This window comes from Schistocerca nitens, chromosome 1 (assembly GCF_023898315.1).
Source record: "Schistocerca nitens isolate TAMUIC-IGC-003100 chromosome 1, iqSchNite1.1, whole genome shotgun sequence".
Classification (NCBI taxonomy): domain Eukaryota; kingdom Metazoa; phylum Arthropoda; class Insecta; order Orthoptera; family Acrididae; genus Schistocerca; species Schistocerca nitens.
Genome location: NC_064614.1, coordinates 632232991 through 632256629, shown reverse-complemented (window position 1 = coordinate 632256629; position 23639 = coordinate 632232991). Strand labels below are relative to the sequence as shown.

Genomic DNA, 23639 nt, shown 5'->3' with positions numbered 1-23639 from the left:
TATACCACAGTTCATCAAGAGTAGTGACTGGCGTGTTGTGACAAACCAGTTGCTCGGCCACCATTGACCAGACGTTTTCAATTGGTTAGAGATCTGGAGAATGTGCTGGCCAGGGCAGCAGTCGAACATTTTGTGCATCCAGAAAGCACTGTACAGGACCTGCAACATGCAGTCATGCATTATCCTGCTGAAATGTAGGGTTTTGCAGGGATCGAATGAAGGGTAGAGCCACGGGTCGTAACACATCTGAAATGTAATGTCCACTGTTCAAAGTGCCGTCAATGCGAAAAAAGCTAATGGAGACCTGTAACCAATGGCACCCCATACCATCACGCCAGGTGATACGCCAGTAAGGCGATGATGAATACACGCTTCCAATGTGCGTTCACTGCGATGTCGCCAAACACGGATGCGACCATCATGATGCTGTAAACATAACCTGGATTCATCTGAAAAAATGACGTTTTGCCATTCGTGCACCCAGGTTCGTTGTTGAGTACACCATCACAGGCGCTTCTGTCTGTGATGCAGCGTCGAAGGGCAACCGCAGCCATGGTATCAGAGCTGATAGTCCATGCTGCTGCAAACGTCGTCGAACTGTTCATGCAGATGGTTGTTGTCTTGCAGACGTCCCCATCTGTTGACTCAGGGATCGAGACGTGGCTGCACGATCCGTTACAGCCATGTGGATAAGATGCCTGTCATCTCGACTGCTAGTGATACGAGGCCGTTGGGAACCCGCATGGTGTTCTGTACTACCCTCCTGAACCCACCGATTCCATGTTCTGCTAACAGTCATTGGATTTCGACCAACGCGAGCAGCAGTGTCACGATACAATAAACCGCAATCGCGATAGGCTACAATCCAACCTTTATCAAAGTGGGAAACGTGATGGTACACATGTCTCCTCCTTACATGAGGCATCACAACAACATTTCACCGGGCAACGCCGATCAACTACTGTTTGTGTTTGAGAAATTGGTTGGAAACTTTCCTCATGTCAGCACATTGTAGGTGTTGCCACCTGCCCCAACCTTGTGTGCATGCTCTGAAAAGCTAATCATTTGCATATGATAGCATCTTCTTGCTGTCGGTTAAATTTCACGTCTGTAGTATGTCATCATCATGGTGTAGCATTTTAATGACCAGTAGTGTATCATAGTTAGAGGCCAGTAGGAAGGTGGTTTTTAGGAACAGGAGTGGCTTTGAATAAAACATCATTTGGTAAACAAGAATACAGCAAAGAAAGTCCTTTATGCAGTGAGTACTAAATTTACAGTTCAGGTACATAAGTAGTTGAGCTAGAGGCAGCACATTTATGTAGAAATAGTGATGGAAAAATATTTATTACATTTATCATCAATTTACATTTTTCAGAAAATACATCACACTACTATTTACCATGACTACATAAACTGATAAGTGCTTCTTTCTCTTTAAAGCAGAAAAGGGACAAAAATGGGGAAAACTACAAGTACCAAGGAAAGGTACAGTTATAGTGTGTCACATTGTAGAGGTTTTTTTATTTTTTCAGTGGGGAACTGAGCTTCTCGCACAGTGTCATTGTTTCACAGCTCTTTAGTACTTGCTTTTAAAAAGTAAAGTGTAATGACCAAATATTTTCTGGGCAATAATTTTATCAATTATGCATATGTGTATTGCTTAATAACAAAATAAACAAAACAGCATTTTAAATAAATTGCGCATTCAGTGTCGAGGATAAATTGGTGATGATATAGTGCTGACATTTTCAGATAACAAATATGCAATTAATTGACACATAAAGACCAAATCCAAACTTTTCCTTGCAGCAGTATGCACATTTGCTGCTTCTGCATGTTTCCTGGCACCATTGACACATCTCTTATTAGAATACTATCTTTTTATTTTCTTCTCTCTTCCCATTTCCACTTAATTTTCATTATTGCCATGATTACAGCTTCCTCTCCAGTTTCTTTCCTATTCAACTGCTTTATTTTATGATGCTACCATGTTCCTTTGCCTGACCAAAATACACTGTGTAAATCATGAGATATGTTTGTATTTGTCAGTTTGTGGCGAGTAGTGATATTATGGCAAAATAATAACATTTAACACCACTTTATTGTAATAATATGCTTTATTCCCTTCATGATCACAAAACATAACAACACAGAACAAAACTAGAGATCAAGTGAGTTCAAAGATCATCATAGAGAGAGATCATACAAAGTGATGTATTGAACAGCCACAGAGCTCCACCGCCGCCGCCCCCCCCCCCCCGCCCCCATCTGCCCCCCCTCCCTCCTTGGACTGTGGAACACAGTGTAGGAGGAACAAGAGAAGGGAATTGTATTGAAGAAGTGAGCAGCAGAGACACAACACAATCTTTCATCCACGTCGATTGGAATAAGGGACGACCAGCATGGGTGAGTGGGATCTGAATAGGAGGGGAAGGGAAGGACTCGATGGATGCATAGAGTGACAATTGACAGTATGCCATCCTCATCAATAAAAGCTCAAAGGGAGCTGTTGACAAAATATATTGGTAAGTGAATAGCTTGGACGAACATGAGGTTAACTTCCTTAGATTTACATACCTGAGAAGGTGCACAAAAAACAAACAAATAGTCATTATGATTTTGCATTGAGATCTCACCCACTGGGAATGCTGAGACATCAGCAGTAAATGTGGTCATAGTTGAGCACGTTGGTGGGGGTGAGAAGAAGGGTACGGGAAGTTTGTCACATGCATCACTGTCACTGAGGGAGCCACAATCACTAACACAGGCTTCACTAGATGTAAAGGAGGGTGGGAGGGAAGTACCAGCTGAACACTCCCTGAAACCAGTTCACTTGTTGTGATGACAGTTGGAGGAAGCGCTGAGGCCATGTTTTTTGAGACATCATCAGTGAGGATACATGCTCCGATTTAACTCCATGTAGAGAGACCGTTTGTGGTATGCCATTTAGCACGATGGTCATAGTGTTTGTAGCATAGTTGAGAACCTAGTGAGGTTCTGAATAGGGTGGAGTAAGAGCCGTTTGAACGGTGTCATCTCACAGCGTAATAGTCACAGTCTGCAAGTTCCTTGTGCAAAAAGACTGGTGGGCGAGTAAAGGATCTCTGTCAGGGAGGTCTTTAAATTGTATTTGTATGCCTTGCAAATGCCTAGCAGTACCCACGGAAGTGCATTAGGCCAAGAGTTAGTGGTACATTAATGCTGCCTTTAGGATGCGGTGCCGGCTCTCCACTAACCCATTACTTTAGGGGTGGTAGGCTGTCGTATGGAAACGCTTCACATCACATAGGACAGGACACACAATTGTTTGAAGAGTAGAGATTCGAATTGCCTGCCCTGATCTGTGGTATGGATGCAGGGCAGCCAAGACAAGAGAGCCAGCATGTAATGAACACTTGAGCCATGGTATCCGCCGATATGTCATTCAAAGGAACTGCCTCTACCCACTGTGTCCCAAGGTCAATGACTGACAAAATGTGATGGTTGCTGTTAGAAGGGTGTATGGGGCTGACGAGGTTCATACGAATGTGTTTGAAGTGTCCCAGAGGGGGATGCGCACGTCAACCAACTTTGGCATGTTAGCAAGATACGCAGGCTTGTGCCCACTCGCAGCAGTATTCCTTGATGTGTGGCTAAACAAAACATTCAGTTACTAGGTGTACCGTTGCTCTGATGCTCGGATGAGCTAGACTGTGCAGTGAAGAGAAAATGGCTTGTCAGAGGGGACAAGGCAGGAGTGGTAGTGATACCAGGGAAAGGATGTGGTTGAATATGGAGAGAGGTGGAGTTGTTAGTGGCTAGTGACTGTACCTCCAGATCAGCAGCTTGTAGTCACATGAGCTCCATGGGATCAAACATGCTCATAATAGTATTAATGCATGGCATGTAGTCCGCTACAATGTTATCCGTGCCTCTGATAAAATGTACTCCCGTTGTATATTGGCTGATGAAATCCATATGCCTGAAGTGACGTGGAGGGAGGTCACTAGCCAGTTTACACAGCACGTCATTCGGGGGACAGCGATCTGTGTAAACCGTGATGTCACGTGCCTCAATAACCTCTCGGAAATAGCGTATGGCTTCATAAATGGCCAGTAGCTCCCTGTCAAATGCTGATCATTTATGTTGAGAGGCAGATAGTTGTTTTTGAAATGAAACATAGTGGTTGAGAGACTTTATGAATGTATTGGTGCAACATGGTGCCGATCGCGGTGTCAATAACATCTGTAGTGATTGAGATAGCGCATCAGCACTGTATGGGCTAGTGTGACTGCATTAGCTAGGGCCATTTTTAGGTCACTGAAGGTGTGAGTCATGTCCTGAGTCCACATAACCTTGTGATCGCCGGAGGTGCAAGGCGTCAGGTAGAGGAGACTGCAGGGAGGTGGCATGAGAGCGATGTGGTGCCTGAACAAACTGATCATGCCCAAGAAGCAATGTAGGTCACAAAAAGTGACAGATGGTGGTAAGCTTGCAATGTGAGTGACAAGTTCAGACGTGGAGCGTATGTCTTCAGAGTTCATTGTGTGGCCCAGGAACGTATCTTGTGGCTGGTGCAACTGGGATTTTCTTCGCTTATCTCCATGCTGTTATCCGAGATAACATGAAATACTTGAGAAAGATGTTGCTCATGTTAATTAGTAAAGGCAGAGAAAAATACATGTCATCAAGGTAGGCATAACAAATTGGAAACTGGCAAAATAATGAGTCTACAAAACATTGCCACTTCTGAGCTTAATTTTTAAGCCCATAAGGTATATAGCAATATTCAAACAAGCCAAAGGGGGGGTTATAACGGCTGTCTAAGGAATTTAGTCTTTGTACATTGGAATCTTATGACATGCCTTAAGACAGTCAGTGACGCTAAAATACTGAGCACCTTGTAATTGCAATGCAAAATCTTGAATGAGGGGGTTAGTGTAGTTGTCTAAAATGGTGCAGGCATTGAGTCTATGGTAGTCTCTGCAAAGTCTGAAGATTGAGCCCTTTTTGGGGAACATGAATAGGTGATGACCAATTACTGTCAGAAGGATGTAAAATTCCTAGTTGTAAAGGTTCCCGAATGCATTCTTTTGCGGCAAAGTTTTGTAGCCGATAGATGGCATGCTTTTGTGCAGGCAGGGGGGTCATCTGTAGTATGTAGCCTATGACATGTACCATTCATAATAACTTTAATGGAGAGCAGAAGGCACCCGGAGCAGAGAACGATGTCACATGCAGCTCTGTGAAACTGAGAACTGACCTATAGAATAGGAGGCGAAGATGGTGAAAATTCTCTGCCATCAGGTACTGTGTCGGCAGCTGCAGGTGTGGTGTCCGGGCCACCTGTTGTATGCAGTGTCAGTGTAGCAAGAGGGGCACGGTCTGCATCGGCAGTGGGCGAGATGGTGCAAGGGTGTGCGGGCTCAACATGAGCATGCGGGACAGCATTGATTGTAGTGGCTGCGTAGCTCGTTGGTTTGACAGCTGTAGAGTGAGCGTAGTCTGCCGATGTGAAGGAGGCATATTGCTCACCGTGGGAACAAGAAGAAAAATCTTTGAATTTTAAACTATTACAGTAAAGAAAAATGATTAAATGAAGAAGATAACCAATTTTCCAAAAATATTTGTAATTTTTCTTGCTGAGAATTGGTTCTGATTTATAATTCTGATCACATACAAGAACCCACATACACATAAACTGAAGATCTGAAGAGCTGCACATTGTGGCAAGTAAGGTCATATCACATAAGCATTCATTATTTTTATTTTCTAATCCGTATAACAAGAGAACAGCAAAAATAGTGTGTACCAATGAAAATATCACAGTAAAGCTTAAAGGGATGTCCTTTGGAGGAAAGGAGAATTAGTAACAAAAATTATGAAACAGTTGATATTAACTATATGATTAACAGCTTCTAGGCTAAGAAGCAGGAAATGAAATCTTAATTGTCAAGCATTGCTCCATGAATATTGTGCTTTGTTTGTACTCGAATTTTGTGTGCCATTGCTCACAACCATTTTGGGACTGAATGTTACCACTTTTAACTCTTATGTTCCAAATTGCTTATGAATGATTTAATGAAGTTTCTTTAAATTACACCATGTGCAAATACAGTACCTGATAATGTACTAGTGATGTATTATGGAGGCCTGCAACCAGTTTTACAAGAACATTTTTTTTTTTGTATGCCAATTTTCGATGGCAAATATATTTCTGTGGAGTCTAGGGAAGTAGGTAAAAGGCAGTGGTAGAGCAAAGCTTTGCATTGATTCTTGAGGTGCAAATAAAGAGTAAAGCTGACATATGCTGCATGCAAAAAGCTGAGACATTGGTTCTGAGCCTGTTGTAACAAATAATTTTAATTTGTCAAAATGTACAGTGTAGAGTTAGCCTATAAATTAAAACACAATAAGTGAAGTCGACATAACTTGTCTCATTCTCACTAGTGTTAGTCAAATTATTAAAACCCTTTTTATGTGTAAGCTATTTCTAAAATAAATGGAATGTTTTGTTTAATGTAGCCCTAAACTCTGTGCACACAATAATACGTGAATTGAGTAGTCTTCATGCTTCAGTTTTGCAAGCTCTTTGGGTATTATTGACAGAAGCATTGTAGGTCTTGTGATAGAAAAATTGTAATTTTCTTACTGCAGAGAAATATTTGTAAAGTTAATTATTAGAAAATGATTTGAATACAGCATTAACATACAACTGAACTAGATCAAAGAAGTTAATGTAAAAGCTATTTTTTCCAGTTTGGTTGTATATACTTTCATCCATAAGTTAAGAGATCAAAGATATCCATAAGCAATGAGACATTGCAATAATCTATGCACTAACAGGTTCCTTGGCAACATTGTGACAAGTGTTTCTTTGATAATGATAAAGCGCACACTGTAAATCTGGCCATGGGTCACTGGTGACATTTACTTGCATGGTATCCCATGCTGGCGGCATACAGAACATAAATAAGGAATGTAATACCATTATATGGCGCTATAGGGTGCATCATGGCTCCCTAGACTGTGGAGGAGACCTTCCAGCAAAGCATGTGGCAATATCTCCAAGTGCCATTAGTTGGTCAGAGGGCAAAGATGTTAAGGATGTAATACTTTATACAAGAGCATCCATGCTTGCTTAATTGGATTGAAGTGTGGCGAGCAAATTGGTTACTGTAAGACATACGATGTCCTCGTATTTCAATTACTCCAGCCAGCTGGTCAGCTCTGTTTGATCAGCCATTATCACCCATCAAAGGGAACTCAAGTCTATATGCAACGAAAGAAGTCACTCATATCATTTAAGGATGTCATCAGTATAGATTTTAGCTTTCAGAGAATCCCAAGGAACACATGAAGTACTTTACATGCTTCTGAGATGATATCATCCCAAATGAGTGCCACCATATTAGTCTCATTCCACAATATTTATGAGATTGCAACAGGTCCCCAGGATACAACAAACTAACAAACAGCAAAAATTTCCCTCCAGGCTAAACCACTATTAATCTGTGAACATAGACAGTAACCTGCTGCTGTTGAGTCCACTCAAAATATGCTAGACACTACGCTTACGAAGACTTGTAGTCCCTTTGTTGAAAGTAAGGGCTTCTGATAACTTGAATGGCACACAGGAGCAACCAATTGAAGCTAATAATACATATGCTGATAGGATATGTATGTGTTTGGAAGACTGCTGTTTGATCTCTAGCTGGGGCTGGTGCTACACCAGCTGGAAGACTGTAACCACTTCAGCTCTTAAATGATGCTGTGGGGGACATTAAGGATACAGGGTACTTATAAATGGTGGAAAAATCGAATTTTTTATGACTTTATTAAATTATATAGTCTTTCCTGATTACATTGATACATACATTATAGGGTTTCAAATGAAAAATGACCTATATATACCAAATTTTAAAGTTACGGTCATGTATGCCACCACACCCCATTTATGTCTGTTACAGAAACCAGTATTATTTCGAAAAAGAACTGTGAACTTTCTGTTTCCAGTGATTATATGTATGATACATTGTATATATTGGTAACAGTGCAGGTTTCTTGTGTCTGTAAATGATTATCTTTGCTAGTATTTACTTTTCTTTCACTGAAGCAGTTTGTCCACATGTTACTGAATGTTTGTTGCCCAAGTGCTCCATATATTTGTGGAACTACATATCCTTTAGTGTGTAATAAATATGAACTATGCCATGCATCAAGAAATTCAATAAAAGGAAATTTAATGGTAACCAGTTCACAAACAAAGCAATCCACACTGTTGAAAGTAACCTACGTATCAGTTCTTCAGGAAAGAAACTCCCACATAGCACGCCTCCTGGTGATTCATATTTTTGTGTTAACGATGACACAGTTTGTAGTAGATTTGTTGTTGTTGATGTGGGTATCTTATCTTCTTTGATAAAGGAAGTGGCGAAATGTAAACAATGTGATGGTGTAGGCTGTCTGGAAATAACTGAACAACAAAGTAGTAGGAAGGGCTTAGCGTCAAAATTGGTTGTTCTGTGTAGATCCTGCAATAAACCTACCTCGAAAATGACTTCGAACATGTATTTTCGTATGATGTGAATTTGAAGTTAGTGTATGCAATGCGTGCAGTAGGAAAAGGTAAAAGGGCTGCTCAAACATTTTGTAGTTAGATGGATCTGCCTCCTCCTCCTCCTCCCAGTAGGTTCAGTAAGTACATAAAAATACTTTTAGGTGCCTTGACGGTTGTGTCTAAAGCATCTATGAAATGTGCAGTAGAAGAAACTGTAAATATTAGTGGAATGAGGGACATTGCTGTTGCACTTGATGGGAAATGGCAACGTCGAGGACATCTTTCCTTGAATGGTGTTGTAAGTGCTACTTCCCTGGAGAATGGAAAAGTTGTTGATGTTGAGTGCTTATCTAAGTACTGCCACACCTGCCATGGTAACATTGAAGGATGTATTGAACATCAGTGTTCTAAGAATTATGATGGTTACAGTGGTGTTATGGAGTGTGATGGAGCTCTAAAAATATTTCAGAGGTTAGTGCCCGTTTATAATGTGAGATATGTGGAGTACCTAGGTGAAGGGGACCATAATGCTTTCAATAAAATTAATGAATTCAGTGTTTACGGTGATACCTCCGTAACAAAACTGGAGTGTTGTGGACATGTGCAAAAGAGGATGGGTGCTAGATTGAGGAAGCTTTGAAGAGAAATGAAAGGAAAGTTGCTATCTGATGGAAAATCTCTGTCTAGCTGAGGCACATTGACAGAAACTGAAATAGACCTCCTTCAGAGTTATTATGCACTGGCCATTAGATGAACTGCACCTCTGAATGATGTTACAATAATGAGTAAAGCTGTGTCTGCCACCTACTTTCATAAGTTGTCCACAGATGACCACCCTCTTCACGGACTTTGCCCTAAAGGAGCAGATTCTTGGTGTGGTTATTAAAAAGCAAAAGAAAGTGGTCAAATATACCAACATAAGCATTCTCTTCCTGGGCCTGTTATGAATGAAATAAAACCAATTTTTTAGAGACCTGAGTGACCCTGTTTCACTTAGTAAATGTCTTCATGGGGGCACTCAGGATACAAATCAAAGTTTCAACCACTGCATATGGGAAAGAGTACCCAAGAATGTTTTTGTTGGACTAAATATATTAAAAGTTGGTGTACTAGATGCAGTGATATGTTTCAATGATGGGAGTGATAGGAAGGTTGGAAGTCCTGAGAAATTTAGGCATAAAAAGTCACTTTAATATGGAAGATCAATTGCTTGTGTGTGCCAGGCAACAAGTGCATGAAGCTGAAAGATTTGCTCTTCAAATTACCAAAGAAGCAAGAAGTGCTAAAAGGAATGCCAAGAGGAAGTTTGAAGTTGAAGAAATGCTGCAGGATGAAGATTATGCTTCAGGAATGTTCTGAGGCACAGTTTAAGTGGACTCACATCTTCATTCGCAATTTCCCGCAAGTTGTATTTTTCAGAATTCAGGTACAAATAAATTCCTAAAGCTTATAAATCACTGCTCTGATTTTTTTCTGTAACTTGCAGGAGTCCATACTTATGTAGTAGACCTAAGCTTTATTGCAGAATCAACTAAATTATAGAAAAAATAACGTTTTTATTAGGAAAAAAATTATAAAAATTAACATGTAAGATGTGATTTTTTTTCCTTGTAATATACATAATAGGTGGAATTAAACAGGTCTAGTACTTCAGCCATCATGTCATACATATCTGCTAAAAATCTAGTCTCCTTCAAATGTATAACATTAGATTAAATGGTACCTCAATTTGAGGAAGCATTTTGGGGGAAAAAAAAAATCATCAATTTCTGTGTAATTTTTTTAATAACCCTGAGCAGGTTCAAAAATACTCAAAATACTTAATTTGTTTTGAAAGTGTGCTACATTACCTGATAACAACAAAAAATCTGTAAAACATATAAATTATAGACAGTGCTTGAAAGAAATAGGTGTTGATTTTTACATAATATTGATCTGGAGAAGTACCCTGTATCCTTAAACTCCCAGCCCACCTGGCTATGATTTTGGCTGTCCTCTTATCTTACACACCATCCAAATGTGTTTGCCATGCTAAACACACAACTCCCAGCCAGAATGATTATAAGACCTCTTCTCACTGTCACTGGTACACTAATCAGTCTTGTACAGTGACTATTTGATATTAATGTTGTACCACCAACTTTATAGCCACGTAGACCATTTAACTCATAGACATTGGCATAAATTAAAACCTTTTCACAACTTTTCAAAGTTATTTATTATATTTAGGCCAATATAGTGGTACCTCAAATTTTATATCTATTTTTTTTCAATTTTCTCACCAGTTGTTTCAATTTTCTGCCACTTGCTCAAGAGATCCTTGACTTTTATGTAAGTAACTCAATACTTTTGAAGGGTGAAGCCTTTTAATATTTTGTTTTTTGTTCACTGACTAGATATCAGTACGAATTCTTCAATTCTGTTGTTGCAACAGATAATGTCAATTAAATCAAAGTTTTCACCATACCTCAGATGAAATCGCATGAAGAGAGAGATTAAATCAATAGTAGAGTAATTTCTAAAATAGAAATCTACATTGCCCTCTATCTGTTGGCTGACTCAGACAGTAAATGGCTGATTTATCAATTTGTGTGCATTACACATAATTACATTTGAGAAAGGAATTTCCATATTTGGAACGAGTATGGTGTTGCTTTGCATGTAAAAGAATAAACTTAATAAAAATTTAAAAAAAAGCAGAGCTAATGGAAGCTACAGTGCTTATTAGAGACTCAGTCAATGAATGGGCTGGAAATAGATGCTTTACATACTCTTAATTGACCTGTAACTGTTCCATCTGTAACCGTAAGTCGTCCTTCTTCTTTGGTTTTAGCAAGCAGTTTGGATGATAGTAGTAAATATCACATTCCTTTCTTTATATTTGTAATATTGTTGTTTGCTTCACCCCTATATGAAATTTCTTATACCTTGTCCTTAAATAATTATTAGTAGTTTGTTGACTAGTGAGTAAATGTTAGTTTTTTAACTTACAGAGCTTCGTTTAATAGAATTTTTTGTTAACATAGACCATCCAGTCCATGCACCTGCAAGCAAAGGAGATCCTTGGAAATGCAACTTTCCTCCATCAAAGGGGTACTTCTTCCAACCAGTGGATGGTGTGTTTCAAGTCTTTCGTGATCCAGAGTGTACAGATCCATTACCATATCCATACAAAACACTGGCTCAGTTTGTTGCTGACATGAATCGCCTTTGTGCAATGATTGCGGATGGACCACTGTAAGTTACTTATCGGGTATCACAGTTGTACAGTAAACTATTTACATATGCATAAAAAGTATTCTTAATATATTGCCAATAGTAATAACCCCCATTATATCTGTCACGTCAGTAGAGAACTGTTCATTTTATTTATTGGTTGCTGTGTCCACAAATGACTGTGCCATAGCAGTTAAGCGGATGTTACTTAGCTGTCAGTGTGTGCAGTAGCTTCTGAGGCATAGGTGTGTAAAAACAGCAACTAATAAATAAGTGTTTCAGTACTCACTTGACAGATTAAATGGGGAATGTTGATATTGAAATGGAAAAGAAAATCTGAGAGATTAGGTCTTAGCTTGTAAATCATCAGAGCCTTCTCACAATAGGATTATCCACTAGTGCTTGGAAAGTATACAGGGTGTTACAAAAAGGTACGGCCAAACTTTCAGGAAACATTCCTCACACACAAATAAAGAAAAGATGTTATGTGGACATGTGTCCGGAAACGCTTAATTTCCATGTTAGAGCTCATTTTAGTTTCGTCAGTATGTACTGTACTTCCTCGATTCACCGCCAGTTGGACCAATTCCATGGGCTCCACGCTCTCCTGACCTCAACCCTCTTGACTTTCATTTATGGGGGCGTTTGAAAGCTCTTGTCTACGTAACCCCGGTACCAAATGTAGAGACTCTTCGTGCTTGTATTGTGGATGGCTGTGATACAATACGCCATTCTCCAGGGCTGCATCAGCGCGTCAGGGATTCCATGTGACGGAGGGTGGATGCATGTATCCTCGCTAACGGAGGACATTTTGAACATTTCTTGTAACAAAGTGTTTGAAGTCACGCTGGTACATTCTGTTGCTGTGTGTTTCCATTCCATGATTAATGTGATTTGAAGAGACGTAATAAAATGAGCTCTAACATGGAAAGTAAGCGTTTTCGGATACATGTCCACATAACAGATTTTCTTTCTTTGTGTGTGAGGAATGATTCCTGAAAGTTTGGCCGTACCTTTTTGTAACACCCTGTATAAAGGTGACTATTTTATTATGCTACCACTGTGTCTATACAATTATATATAATATTTATACACATGACCTACTAAAAATATAAGATGTGTTGGTTAAGATCATTTAGCTTGATGTAATCTAGAAGAGGGAAGGAAGGAAGGAAAGAAAGATTATCGGGTTCAACAATAAGGCTATTTTAGACGGAGTACCGGAGTACAAGTTTGGTTTGTGAAGCAAAGGAAAAGAAATAAACAGTGTCCTTCTCAAAGGAACCATCCTTGCATTTGTATGGAACAATTTAGAGAAACCACAGAAGACCTAAATCTGCAGTTGTAAATCTAATGCCTTAACCAATGCACTACCTTACTTGGGGAACACACAGAGAAACTTGGAAATGGATTGGTGAGATAGGAAGAGGATTCTGAGCTACAAGGGAGTACTTAGTTAGTTAGTTAGTTAGTTGTATGCATGTTTCAGAACCTTAACGGCGATCTGTAGTGGCCTACCAGATAAGGCCTTTTAAGTGAGTGTAAGATAGACAAGCGGAGGTGTGGTGATGGAGTCCTAGGAGCACTGGGGTGCTAATGAGACATCATTCAGTTAACAGATATTTATTTCTGAGAGTTCTATACTCACTCTGTCTTCTTCCTAGTGGTGCCTATCAGCAGCTGTGCTGAACCCACAATGCATGAATGCACAGGGTTGCGCATCAGCGCCTGGCAAGGAAGTAGAAGGTTAAGGCTTTGGTGTCATCAGCAGTTAGTCCTGCAACCATGTCATAAGAGGGTCTGGTGGCCAGCATGTCACTACAGTCCAACATAGCTGTGGGTGTCTGTAGGAGTGTCAATGCTCTTGTCGAGTGATGTTGTGCTTAGGCTCAAACCCAAAAATGTGGATGCTACTATTGTCAGTTGTCGAGATGGTGTGTAGGTGAAAGACATGGCAGTGACATGAAGGATAGCCTGAGAGGCAGTCCTACCATGCAGCCAGTACTGCCCAGGAGTGCCAGCACAGGTGCCCTGCTCCCAAGTTGAACAGCTTGCAGATGGGCAGATCAGTTCTTTGTACACAGAAGATTGGCCCAGCCCTCTTCGTCAGTCAGTCACTATTGCGACAGGCAGGAAAGCGGCTTGCAGAGTTGAAGTTCCCTCTACAACCAGATGGCTAAGGACTCACAGCAGTGGACTGCAAGGCACCAATGGACGTAGAGCCTTTGTTGTATTTGTCAGGACATCATGCAACTAGTATAGTTGACCTTCATTGGTATCGGGGATGTAGATGGAATGGCCTAACTCTGAGGGTGAGTGGAAGGAAGGCAAGGGCTTTATAGCAGTTGATGATGCGATTTCCCCTTACAGGTGGCAGAATGTGCTTCCATTTTCTGATCCTATTGGTCTAATGTTTAACTTCAGAGCATTCGTTTATGCTATGCTTGGAGCCTGAAGGCATTCTTGCCATCCTTGGTGAAGTTACTACATATATCCCCATTACAGAAGAGCATTGTCTGCTCTGTACTGTTGTCTAAGTGCCGAATCGTATGTTTCCAATGCTCTCCCTCACACACTGAGGCAATAAGCTCCCTGTTTATACTTTAGTTCTCCTAAGTGTTGTCATTGGTTATGCCATTGTTGTGTATCTGGCAGAGATGTTCCACTTAGCATCATCTAAGGTGGCCAAGCTGGTTTTAACAAAATTTTATTCCTACACTTAATTCTAACCTGCTATGCAGCAGATCATTCATTATGATGTCTATCACATTGTTTTCTTTAATGTCATTATTTTTTCAATGAAAATACTGACTACCTGAAGACCAAATCAAATGATTGGCTTTTACATCACTTTCTACTGGATATTTTTTTTTATATCATAAACAGAAAAGTCCTGTTATGATACCCCTCCTCCCTGTCCCCTCCTCTCTCTCTCTCTCTCTCTCTCTCTCTCTCTCTCCCTCCCTCCCCCTCCCCCCCCACCAGAAGTTTTAATTTTCTTATCTGTCTCACAATCTTATTCATTCTGCCCTATCTGATCTGTCAGTTGTGTAATGCTTGCCTTTTTTTGAAATGCACATTCTGTTTACATGATTGTAATAGAATTAAATAAATTCTGTGTTTGTCACATTTGTTGTGGAAATTGATTCCTGTTCATAATATCTGAAATATGGAAAGTCTAAAACATCTTTCAAGATGGAAAAAGAAATAAAAGCTACTGGAAACAAGAATAATAGTAAAAAATCCAGTAAACTGTCAAGAAAATAATAGTTCTCATCCAAGATGTAAATAACTGGTATGAAACGAGTTGCACTACTTATTGTAGATTTAATATTGGTCGCATCATGCTGACAATTTAAAATAGTCCATAATGCTGGAAAATGGACACAAAGGTTAGGTTTTTAAGGCCAGATCTGTATATTGAGAGTTATTAGATCTTGCCTAACATACCACAACAAGGTTTCATCCCATTCTACCGCTCTTTTTCCTGCAGGAATGCCTTTCCCATTGACTGATGATGATGAATTAACTTGACATGCTCTGCCACTCTCTGGGTGCTGAGGATGTGTTTAAATGTGGCCCCTGGGTTTTCCTTAATCATCTCCCTTAATATCTTTGTGCCTCCTTTTCCACTGAACCTCTCACTGCTGTGGATAACTGACAGCCATATCTTGGTGAATCAAAAAGTTTTGAGTATTTATCATACAGTATGTGCGCCCCTTTACATGCTATCATTTGAAAAAAAGAAATAAATAAAAAGAAAGAAAAAAGTCAGTTAAGTATTTCTTAGTGACTGGAATGTTCTATCTCAGAACAGGTAACAACATTAGATGGCAGTCAGTACACCAACAACAAAGCCATGCTCAATACATAATGCAAAGAGGGTGTCTGTAGCAGTCAGAGGGTTAATATGCCAATGCAGCAGATTTTAATTTTTGAAAGAATTCCTTTTAATGGATCCTCAACAGGAGGTGGTGTTAGAGTTAGGAGATGTTCATTACTATACACTTACACTTCTTTTTCTTGATTCAGTCTCTGTGAAAACTGGAGCTGCTGATATACATTGGTGGTACCAATGGTTTCTATTGTTTTAAGTAAGGTGATTTGGAAGTAATTTGTCATGAAGAAATTGCCTCTTTGAACACTTTAACTGGGGCAAAAGTTCACTTTCTGACAGTCATTTTGTTGTGCCTATCTGTGACGCAGCATCTCCACTATATGATGAGAAGCAACTATCCTTTTCATAATATTGTAACATTCCATCCTCAATTGTCCACTGTGAGAGTTTATGGAAAGATAGCAAGCAGGTTCGTATGAGTTAATGAGCAGTCTCTTAACTAGATGAACTATGTTACTTAACAACTCTGGTATCTTTCATTTCTTGCTGGTATGTCTTCTCTCATTTCAGATAACTTTTTCTTGTGGTGCACTGTTTGCATATCATTTGCCAGATCACAACAGATCCCCTTTTTCACTTAAGCCTCTTCCTTTCCTCACCACTTCCCTCTTTAATGAGTAATAAAACTGCAATTTACACCAGTATAATTATGATTGTGTGGATAGCAAGCTGCAAGTATTAAAAAAAAAAACAAAAAAAAAAAAACTGTGAAGTAACAAAATTTCTGCAAAGGCAACATCTTGTCAGAGGCTTGCATTATCCACTCCAGTACTCTATGTATGTATTTTAACACTGTCTGAATCCATGGCAGAGATTATCTGATCTCTGAGGACAGTAGGGTACTCATCTCTCTTATACCTAAGAGTTCATAAAGACAATAGACATTTCGTATGGGTAACTAATCTTACCTGAAAAAGTCACAGTTAAGTGCAGTTTGAAAAACATTTTTTGACTTTCATTGTATGTTTGTTTAGCAGTAATAGAAACTGGAATTAAGTTTTATTAGCTCATGATGTGTAGAATGCTTGTACTAAACACCATTGTCATTCATGTGCCTTCAGAGCTGCATTTATTCTCTGGTACATAAAAATGGAGCCGGCCGCGGTGGTCTAGCGGTTCTAGGCGCTCAGTCCGGAACCGCGCGACTGCTACAGTCGCAGGTTTGAATCCTGCCTCGGGCATGGATGTGTGTGATGTCCTTAGGTTAGTTAGGTTTAAGTAGTTCTAAGTTCTAGGGGACTTATGACCACAGATGTTAAGTCCCATAGTGCTCAGAGCCATAAAAATGGAATTTCTGAAAACTCATTTATCCACATACAAAAAATAGGTGACTGGAACTTGGAAGTACTTCCAGTCATATATTTCTTTTTTATTTTTATTTTTTAAATCCCCTAAGCATATTTAATATTAGCACTGTATTGAATACATATGATGTTGAGGAATTTGAGATGTTTAAAAAAATGAGTGCATAATTAATTCTTGCTTTACAACTCATGCTCACAGAGGGATAGAAATTTTTAGGCTTAAAATGTGTGCTGCTTTTTTTTCTACAGTTTCAATCATTTGTGCTCTCATTTGGAGGTGTACAAACATGAGTATTGTAACTTTTATTACACTGCCACAATCTGTATTCCATATATATGTTTTTTTAAGCTTAAAATACTACACATGTTAGCAAACACATGTACTGAAGTAAACCGCCACCCTTCTCTCATTTGCAGACAAGTATTTTTAAATATTTGCTAGTGTTCCATCATCTTTAAAAACATAGTTTTCGTTTTGTACCTTGGAAGGCCTGACTTTGTAATAGTGACAGGTTTTATGGTTTGGAACATTACTTTTTCATATAATAACCAGTACCACTTCAGAAATTCTTGGTATCTTCTGATACAATGTGCCAGCTGATCTTCTGTCAAACAGTATAACACACATAAAGAACAAAGCTTTCACCTTGTAATGTGGTATTACAGGTTGGAGTGAACCAAATTTGCAACCATGCAAGTTGGCACAGTGGTAAGACATTGGAATCATATTCAGGAAGACCACAGTTCAAATCTCCCATCTGGACAGAAAGTGTCATGTTTTCTGTGGTTTTCTCAACTCCTTAAAGTGAAGTGCAGGATCCTTTCTATGAAAGGGTACAGTGCACATCCTTCCTTATCCTTACCCAGTGTGAGCAATTGCTTCTTCTCTAATGACCTCATCATTGATGGGATATTAAACAGGAATCTTCATTCAAATTTGCAGACAAGTTAAGGGTACATTTTGTTGATGTAGCACACATTAGTCTTTTTCTACCATTTTCTTGCTACTCTGAGATTCCATTGAACACATTTTTCAAGATCATCACCAGAACCGGCAGTGTAATCAAGGCTTTGGTTAATTTTCTTAAATTTTCTGATCCATCATGATGTGGAAGTGGAATAGAGCAAGCCCCCTTAATCATTGGAGGCACTGCTTTTAAACATAATACACTGTCAGTTCATAAGAAAAATTATGTCATAAAACTATTCACCACTCATATGGCATCTCCTGATACTGACAGGTAGCTGTAACAGAACTGGTGGGATACTCTCTAACTCTTCTAACTGTAGTCTCTCGTAAACAGAAAGGTGCAAGTATACACAGAGCAGGTTGTGCCTTATCCACTTGAAATGTCACATCAAAAAAGTTTTTATTAATGTTTATACTGTCTAAGGATAGATAGGATGATGCTACTTCTTGGGCAAAGGTACGTATTTAAAATATTAAATACCTCAAGTATTCATAGTGGGAATAGAATGGAAAAAAATGGAAGAAGAATATGTTTGGAGAATGCTGAAAGATATCATAGAGGGAAGAAGACTCACTGCTACAGGGAGATGGTTCAGGAAAGGTGCTACAGGAATTCACTGGTTTGATTTTTATCTGAACTTCCTGCATTGTTATTCTTACTCAGCATGTCAGCAATTTGTCTTCATTTGTATCCACATACTGTTATATTGTTTAAAGTCTCTTCTTTGACTTAAATCCTGTAACTGCTTCTGTTTCTGTAATAGGGTAAGATCTAATTTAGTTGTCATAACCCTTTCTTCCTTTTCCTTCTTTTTATTCTGTCTTGGCAGTGTACTCTGTCTACACTATCTGATCAAAAGTGTCCTGTTGCCTATTAGTGGACATTAATATGGAGGTTTGTATCCATTGCCTTTATGATGGCTTAAACACTGTTGAGGATACTTCCAGTGAGATGTCTGAATGTTTCTGGAGGAATGGCAGCCTGTTCTTCCTCAAGAGCCGATATGAGGGAAGCCACTGCATTTGGACACTGGGGTCTGTAGAGAAAGCGACTTTCTTACTCATTCCAATGGTGTTTCATGGGGGTTTAGGGCAGGACTCTGGGCAGGCTAGTCCATTTCAGCAATTTTGTTGTCCACAAGCGATTGCCTCACAGACATTACTTTATAATAGGGTACTTTTGTATCTGTACAGTAGGTGGCAGCACCGCAGAACTGTCACTGTTGGCACAAATGTAACTATACCAGCTGAATGTGAGTTGACAGTAAAACTGGGGAACTGAACCCCAGATGAAAGTATGGAACTTGTCTTCAGAGTCAGTCTAAGGGGGAGCAGAGAGTCTGAACACCTCATAGAAACAGGCTTGGACATAAACACAAAATGCAACCAGTATGAACAGCTGAACTCTAGCATGTGGAAACAGAGCACTGTGCTAGGCAAAGACCAGGTCTGAGGCAGTTGAAATCAGTGTGCCTCTGGCCTATTGTGCCAACAGGTAAACAGCTGGGTCAAATGTATTGCTCACACAATACCTTGCACATGCCTCCTGAGATAGCTTGTTACACTACCTTCCCACGAGACCCACTCCTCCTCATCTGCTCCCATATTGATATCTGCTGGTAGGGATATTAAATCCCTCCTTTCTGAAAATGCCACATATGGACACAAATGGCTGAGTTAATGCTGCAATCTCCATTCTAAACTGGAGAGGGCACGAGATTCCCAAGCAGCAAAACTGTCCGTGAAGTAGGCAGTGCCAATGCAGGTGACACCTCTGGAGTTGCAGAAGATTGTGGAGGCAGGTGTAATGGTGATTCCACTTGCATCAGAGGAGGCAAGGGCTCATCTATGGGTGAGTTGTCAAAGAAAGGCCCTGCTTCCATGTTCGTGGGCTCCACAGTAGGGGTTGTGGGAGCAAATGCCGCCAGTTACCTGTTCTGCAGACAATAGGAGGATGGTGGAGGGTGCAGTGGAGAGGGCAGCAGGTGTTCATGCTGCTGCAGTTGGGGGGGGGGGGGAGGGGGGCGAGGGGGGGGGAGGGGGGCTCTTCCTAGGAAACTGCTGAAACTGACGCCATCATCCTGCTGGTGTGGAGATGGCAGGATGATGGGTGCGACAGAATGCAGACCCAACTGATCAGACTGACAGGTTAGCTGCTTCTGACTGACATCCATCACAAATAAATGCCAACATTTGTAGGCCACCACTAGACCTGGCAGCTGCCTCTGCGGCCAACTGAAAGACTGGGCCCAAATGGAAACCTTGTGATGAAAAGGCAGTGTGTCATTATGGTCCGGGCCATGCAACTGAGGGTGAGCCAAATCCACGCAGGCCATGCAGCTGGCACCTGTGCAAATGTTCTGCCAGACTACACCTGTTGACCAGTGTTACCCAGAGTGTGATAAGAAAACTAGACAGCAAATTACTGCTGGACAAGGCAGACTTTGACTTCTTCATTTGGGTCATGAACGTTGACATGAAGTGTTCAACTTGAGTTAGAAGTTGGGTGAAATGGGGTGCTAGTCAGATGCTGTCAGTACAAGACTTATTGGATATGAGAGTCCTTTGGCAGTCCTTTATAGCAAAAATGATCGATGATGCATGAATATTAGCTGTCAGTGTCACGGAAGACAGTTTAGCAGTATATCAGAAACTGGACAACACATCCACTACCAACTACTACATTTTCCCAAAAAATGACTCAAAAAGTCAATGTGCACCCTGCCCCAACATTTCTCTGGGACTGGCTGAGGGGAAAATTAATTTGGTGGCACAGCCTGCTTCTGTGCACATGCTGCGCAAACCTGCACAGGGTTTTCAGTATCGCACTTGATCACTGTCTAGCAGACATGATGCTGCATTGAAGCAAGCAAGAAAATGCCTTGTACCACATTAAGATGGTCACGTAGGAGAAAAACATATCCTACACTGACTCCACTCTTGAAATAGTGGGCTTGGTTCACCCTATCTGGACTGCCAAAAACAGACCTCCTGTGCCATCAACAGAAAACTGAATAATATTTGCTGCTAGGGATCGTCAAATGCAAAACTGAGAGCCTCCTGTTGGTCGAACTGTGAATTGGTCCCACTGGTAACCACAGTAGTGAATCTGCATTATTAGATTTGCCACAGGTTCTGGAAATCAGGGAATATCATGGAATTCCAAATGTGTCAGAAAAATCAGGAAATATCAGGGAAGTTTTTTGGGGGGGACATGTTTTTGTCTCAGTAGATGAAATGGTTTATTTACTAAGATTTCATGCATCATCACTGGCTGGGTGCAGCTCAGCATGTGTGCCGCTTCCCTACTACCTCATTACTAAGGCTTCTCCCCTTCATACCACTCACTTCAGCTGCCCCCCCCCCCCCCCCCAGGGGGTCCACAACTCTTTTGTGGATACGTGCGTAGCGAGCACGGGACCCCGAGCTAATGTGGCCTTTCTTCCTTTCCGGGCTGCATACCTTCCTTTTCCGTACCCTTCCCTATCCCCCGTCTTCGCCCCCCCTCCCCTCACCTCTGGCTCTTTCCTTCCCTTTCTCCCCCTCTGGGAGTATGGTTTGTGCCTACGTCCGGAGACGGATGCTCGAAACAGTAACAAATTCTTTGCTTTCTCCACTTGTAAGTCTTCATCCTTCTTCTGTCCTTCTCTTTTCCTTACCTCTTCTCTTTGCCCTTTTCTCCGCTGCGGCGTTTGAGACCCCTCTTCTTTCCTTTCCCTTTCTCTTTTTTCCTCCCTGTGCGTGTCTGAAGGCCGACGCACGCATTTCTATGCATAGCCGGTGACGGGATAACGCGTAATTCCCTGCCCCGGGTAGACAGGTAGGACACGTACATACTCCCTGGTAACGGCCGGGCCCAGGGAGGGCTGATACCTCCCGAAAGTGCCGATTGGTCCCTCCGTCCATTTGTCGGGAGGTGTGACCTGAGGTGTGAACAATCACCTAAGGCGGGAGTGCCCTCAGAGAGGGCCCCCACAAGGGAGGAGCGCGCCATCAGAGACGCCGGTAATCATGGGGGATTCTTCTGCAATGGTTTCCTCACCTTCCACTATGTCCACTCACAAGCGTAAGTTCACTGAGTCTCAGCCACAGACAGTTCTTCCATCGTTGCCACAGTTCCTTGTTGTTTCTCGGTCTGACGAAGGTCAAGACTTCTCCACGGTCAACCCTTTCATTATTCAGAAAGGTGTCGACACAATTGCAGGTCCTTTAAAGTCTTGTTCCAGATTACGGAATGGCACCTTGTTGTTAGAAACAGTCAGTGCCCTCCAGGCACAAAAATTGCTGCGTACCTCACTACTACACACCTTCCCTGTCCGGGTGGAACCGCACCGTACTTTAAATTCCTCGCGTGGAGTCGTTTATACACGCTCCCTCGATGGATTGTCTGATGAGGAAATTCAGCACTACCTTTCTGACCAGGGCGTAACGGCTGTACATAGTTATGAAAAGGGTTGACACGAACATCATTCCAACCCGCACTGTCTTCTTGACATTTGACAAAGTTCAACTCCCATCGAAAATCAAAGCAGGCTATGAGATAATTTCCGTTCGCCCTTATGTCCCAAACCCTATGCGTTGCTATCGGTGTCAGCGGTTCAATCACACCAGCCAGTCCTGTTCCAATCCGGCCAAATGTGTTACGTGTGGCAAGGGTGCCCATGAGGGTGCTTGTCCACCTCCATCCCCTCGCTGCATCAACTGTATGGGTGACCACGCTGCTTCCTCTAGAGATTGCCCCATTTTTAAAGACGAAAAGCTCATCCAAGAAATCAGAGTGAAGGAAAAGGTGTCGACCTTTGCTGCTCGAAAATTATTCGCCAGTCGACAGCCCGCCGTGCCTCAGACAGGAAAATACAGCACTGTCCTTGCTTCTCCTCGGCCAACAAAGGAGGCGGTCATGCAGACTTGCGACCTCACCTTTAGTACCATGGTCGTCAGATCAGCCAGCGCAAAGATCGCCCGTTCAACCTCACCACTTTCGCCTGCCCACTATATGGCTCAGCCTTCATCGGGTTCTGCTAAATCTCGAGCCCACAAGTCAGACACCAAGACTTCGAAAAAAGAGCATACTCGTGAAGATTTTTTATGTACCCCAACTTCACAACCATTGGTTCCTCCTTCATCTAAACATGTTTCCAATAAGGCTAGTAAGAAACCCAGTTCATCTCCTTCTCTGCCAAGGTGTGTCCCATCTACAGCACCACCTGGCGGAAATCGCCCTCGGCCGTCTTCTGTGTCGCCGAGGCGCACTGCTGGCACCCGATCAACCGGCCGATCGCTGGTGGCAGGAGCTGCTCCTGAGCAACCTATGGATCAGGATCTTCTGCCTTCGGCTGAATGCCATTCCATGCTGTCGGTCGCAAGCTATGAGCAGTCATTGAGTTGACGGCAACCTTAGTCACATTCCTCCATTTTCTGTTTAGCCTATGTCCATTATCCACTGGAATATCCGTGGCATTCGAGCCAATCGGGATGAATTGTCGATCCTCTTACGATCCTACTCGCCGGTCATCTTCTGTCTTCAGGAAACAAAGCTGCATCCCCATGACCGCTTTGTTCTCCCCCATTTTCAGTCCGTCCGATTTGATCTCCCCTCTGTTGAAGGCACTCCAGCCCATGGTGGACTCGTGATTCTTCTCCATGATACTCTCTATTATCACCCGATCCCCTTAACCACCTCCTTCCAAGCTGTCTCTGTCCGTCTTT

At 41.4% G+C, this 23639-nt stretch overlaps 1 protein-coding gene across 4 annotated transcripts in view; it reads left to right on the top strand.

Annotated features, from left to right (window-relative positions):
• The window catches only part of LOC126257893 (AMP deaminase 2), a 470969-nt gene that overhangs the window by 326466 nt on the left and 120864 nt on the right, over positions 1 to 23639 (top strand). For all 4 annotated transcript variants that reach the window (XM_049955599.1, XM_049955600.1, XM_049955601.1 and 1 more), the window contains one exon: positions 11569 to 11779. In XM_049955599.1, coding sequence (XP_049811556.1) covers positions 11569 to 11779 — 211 coding nt within the window. The remainder of the gene's footprint in view (positions 1 to 11568; positions 11780 to 23639) is intronic.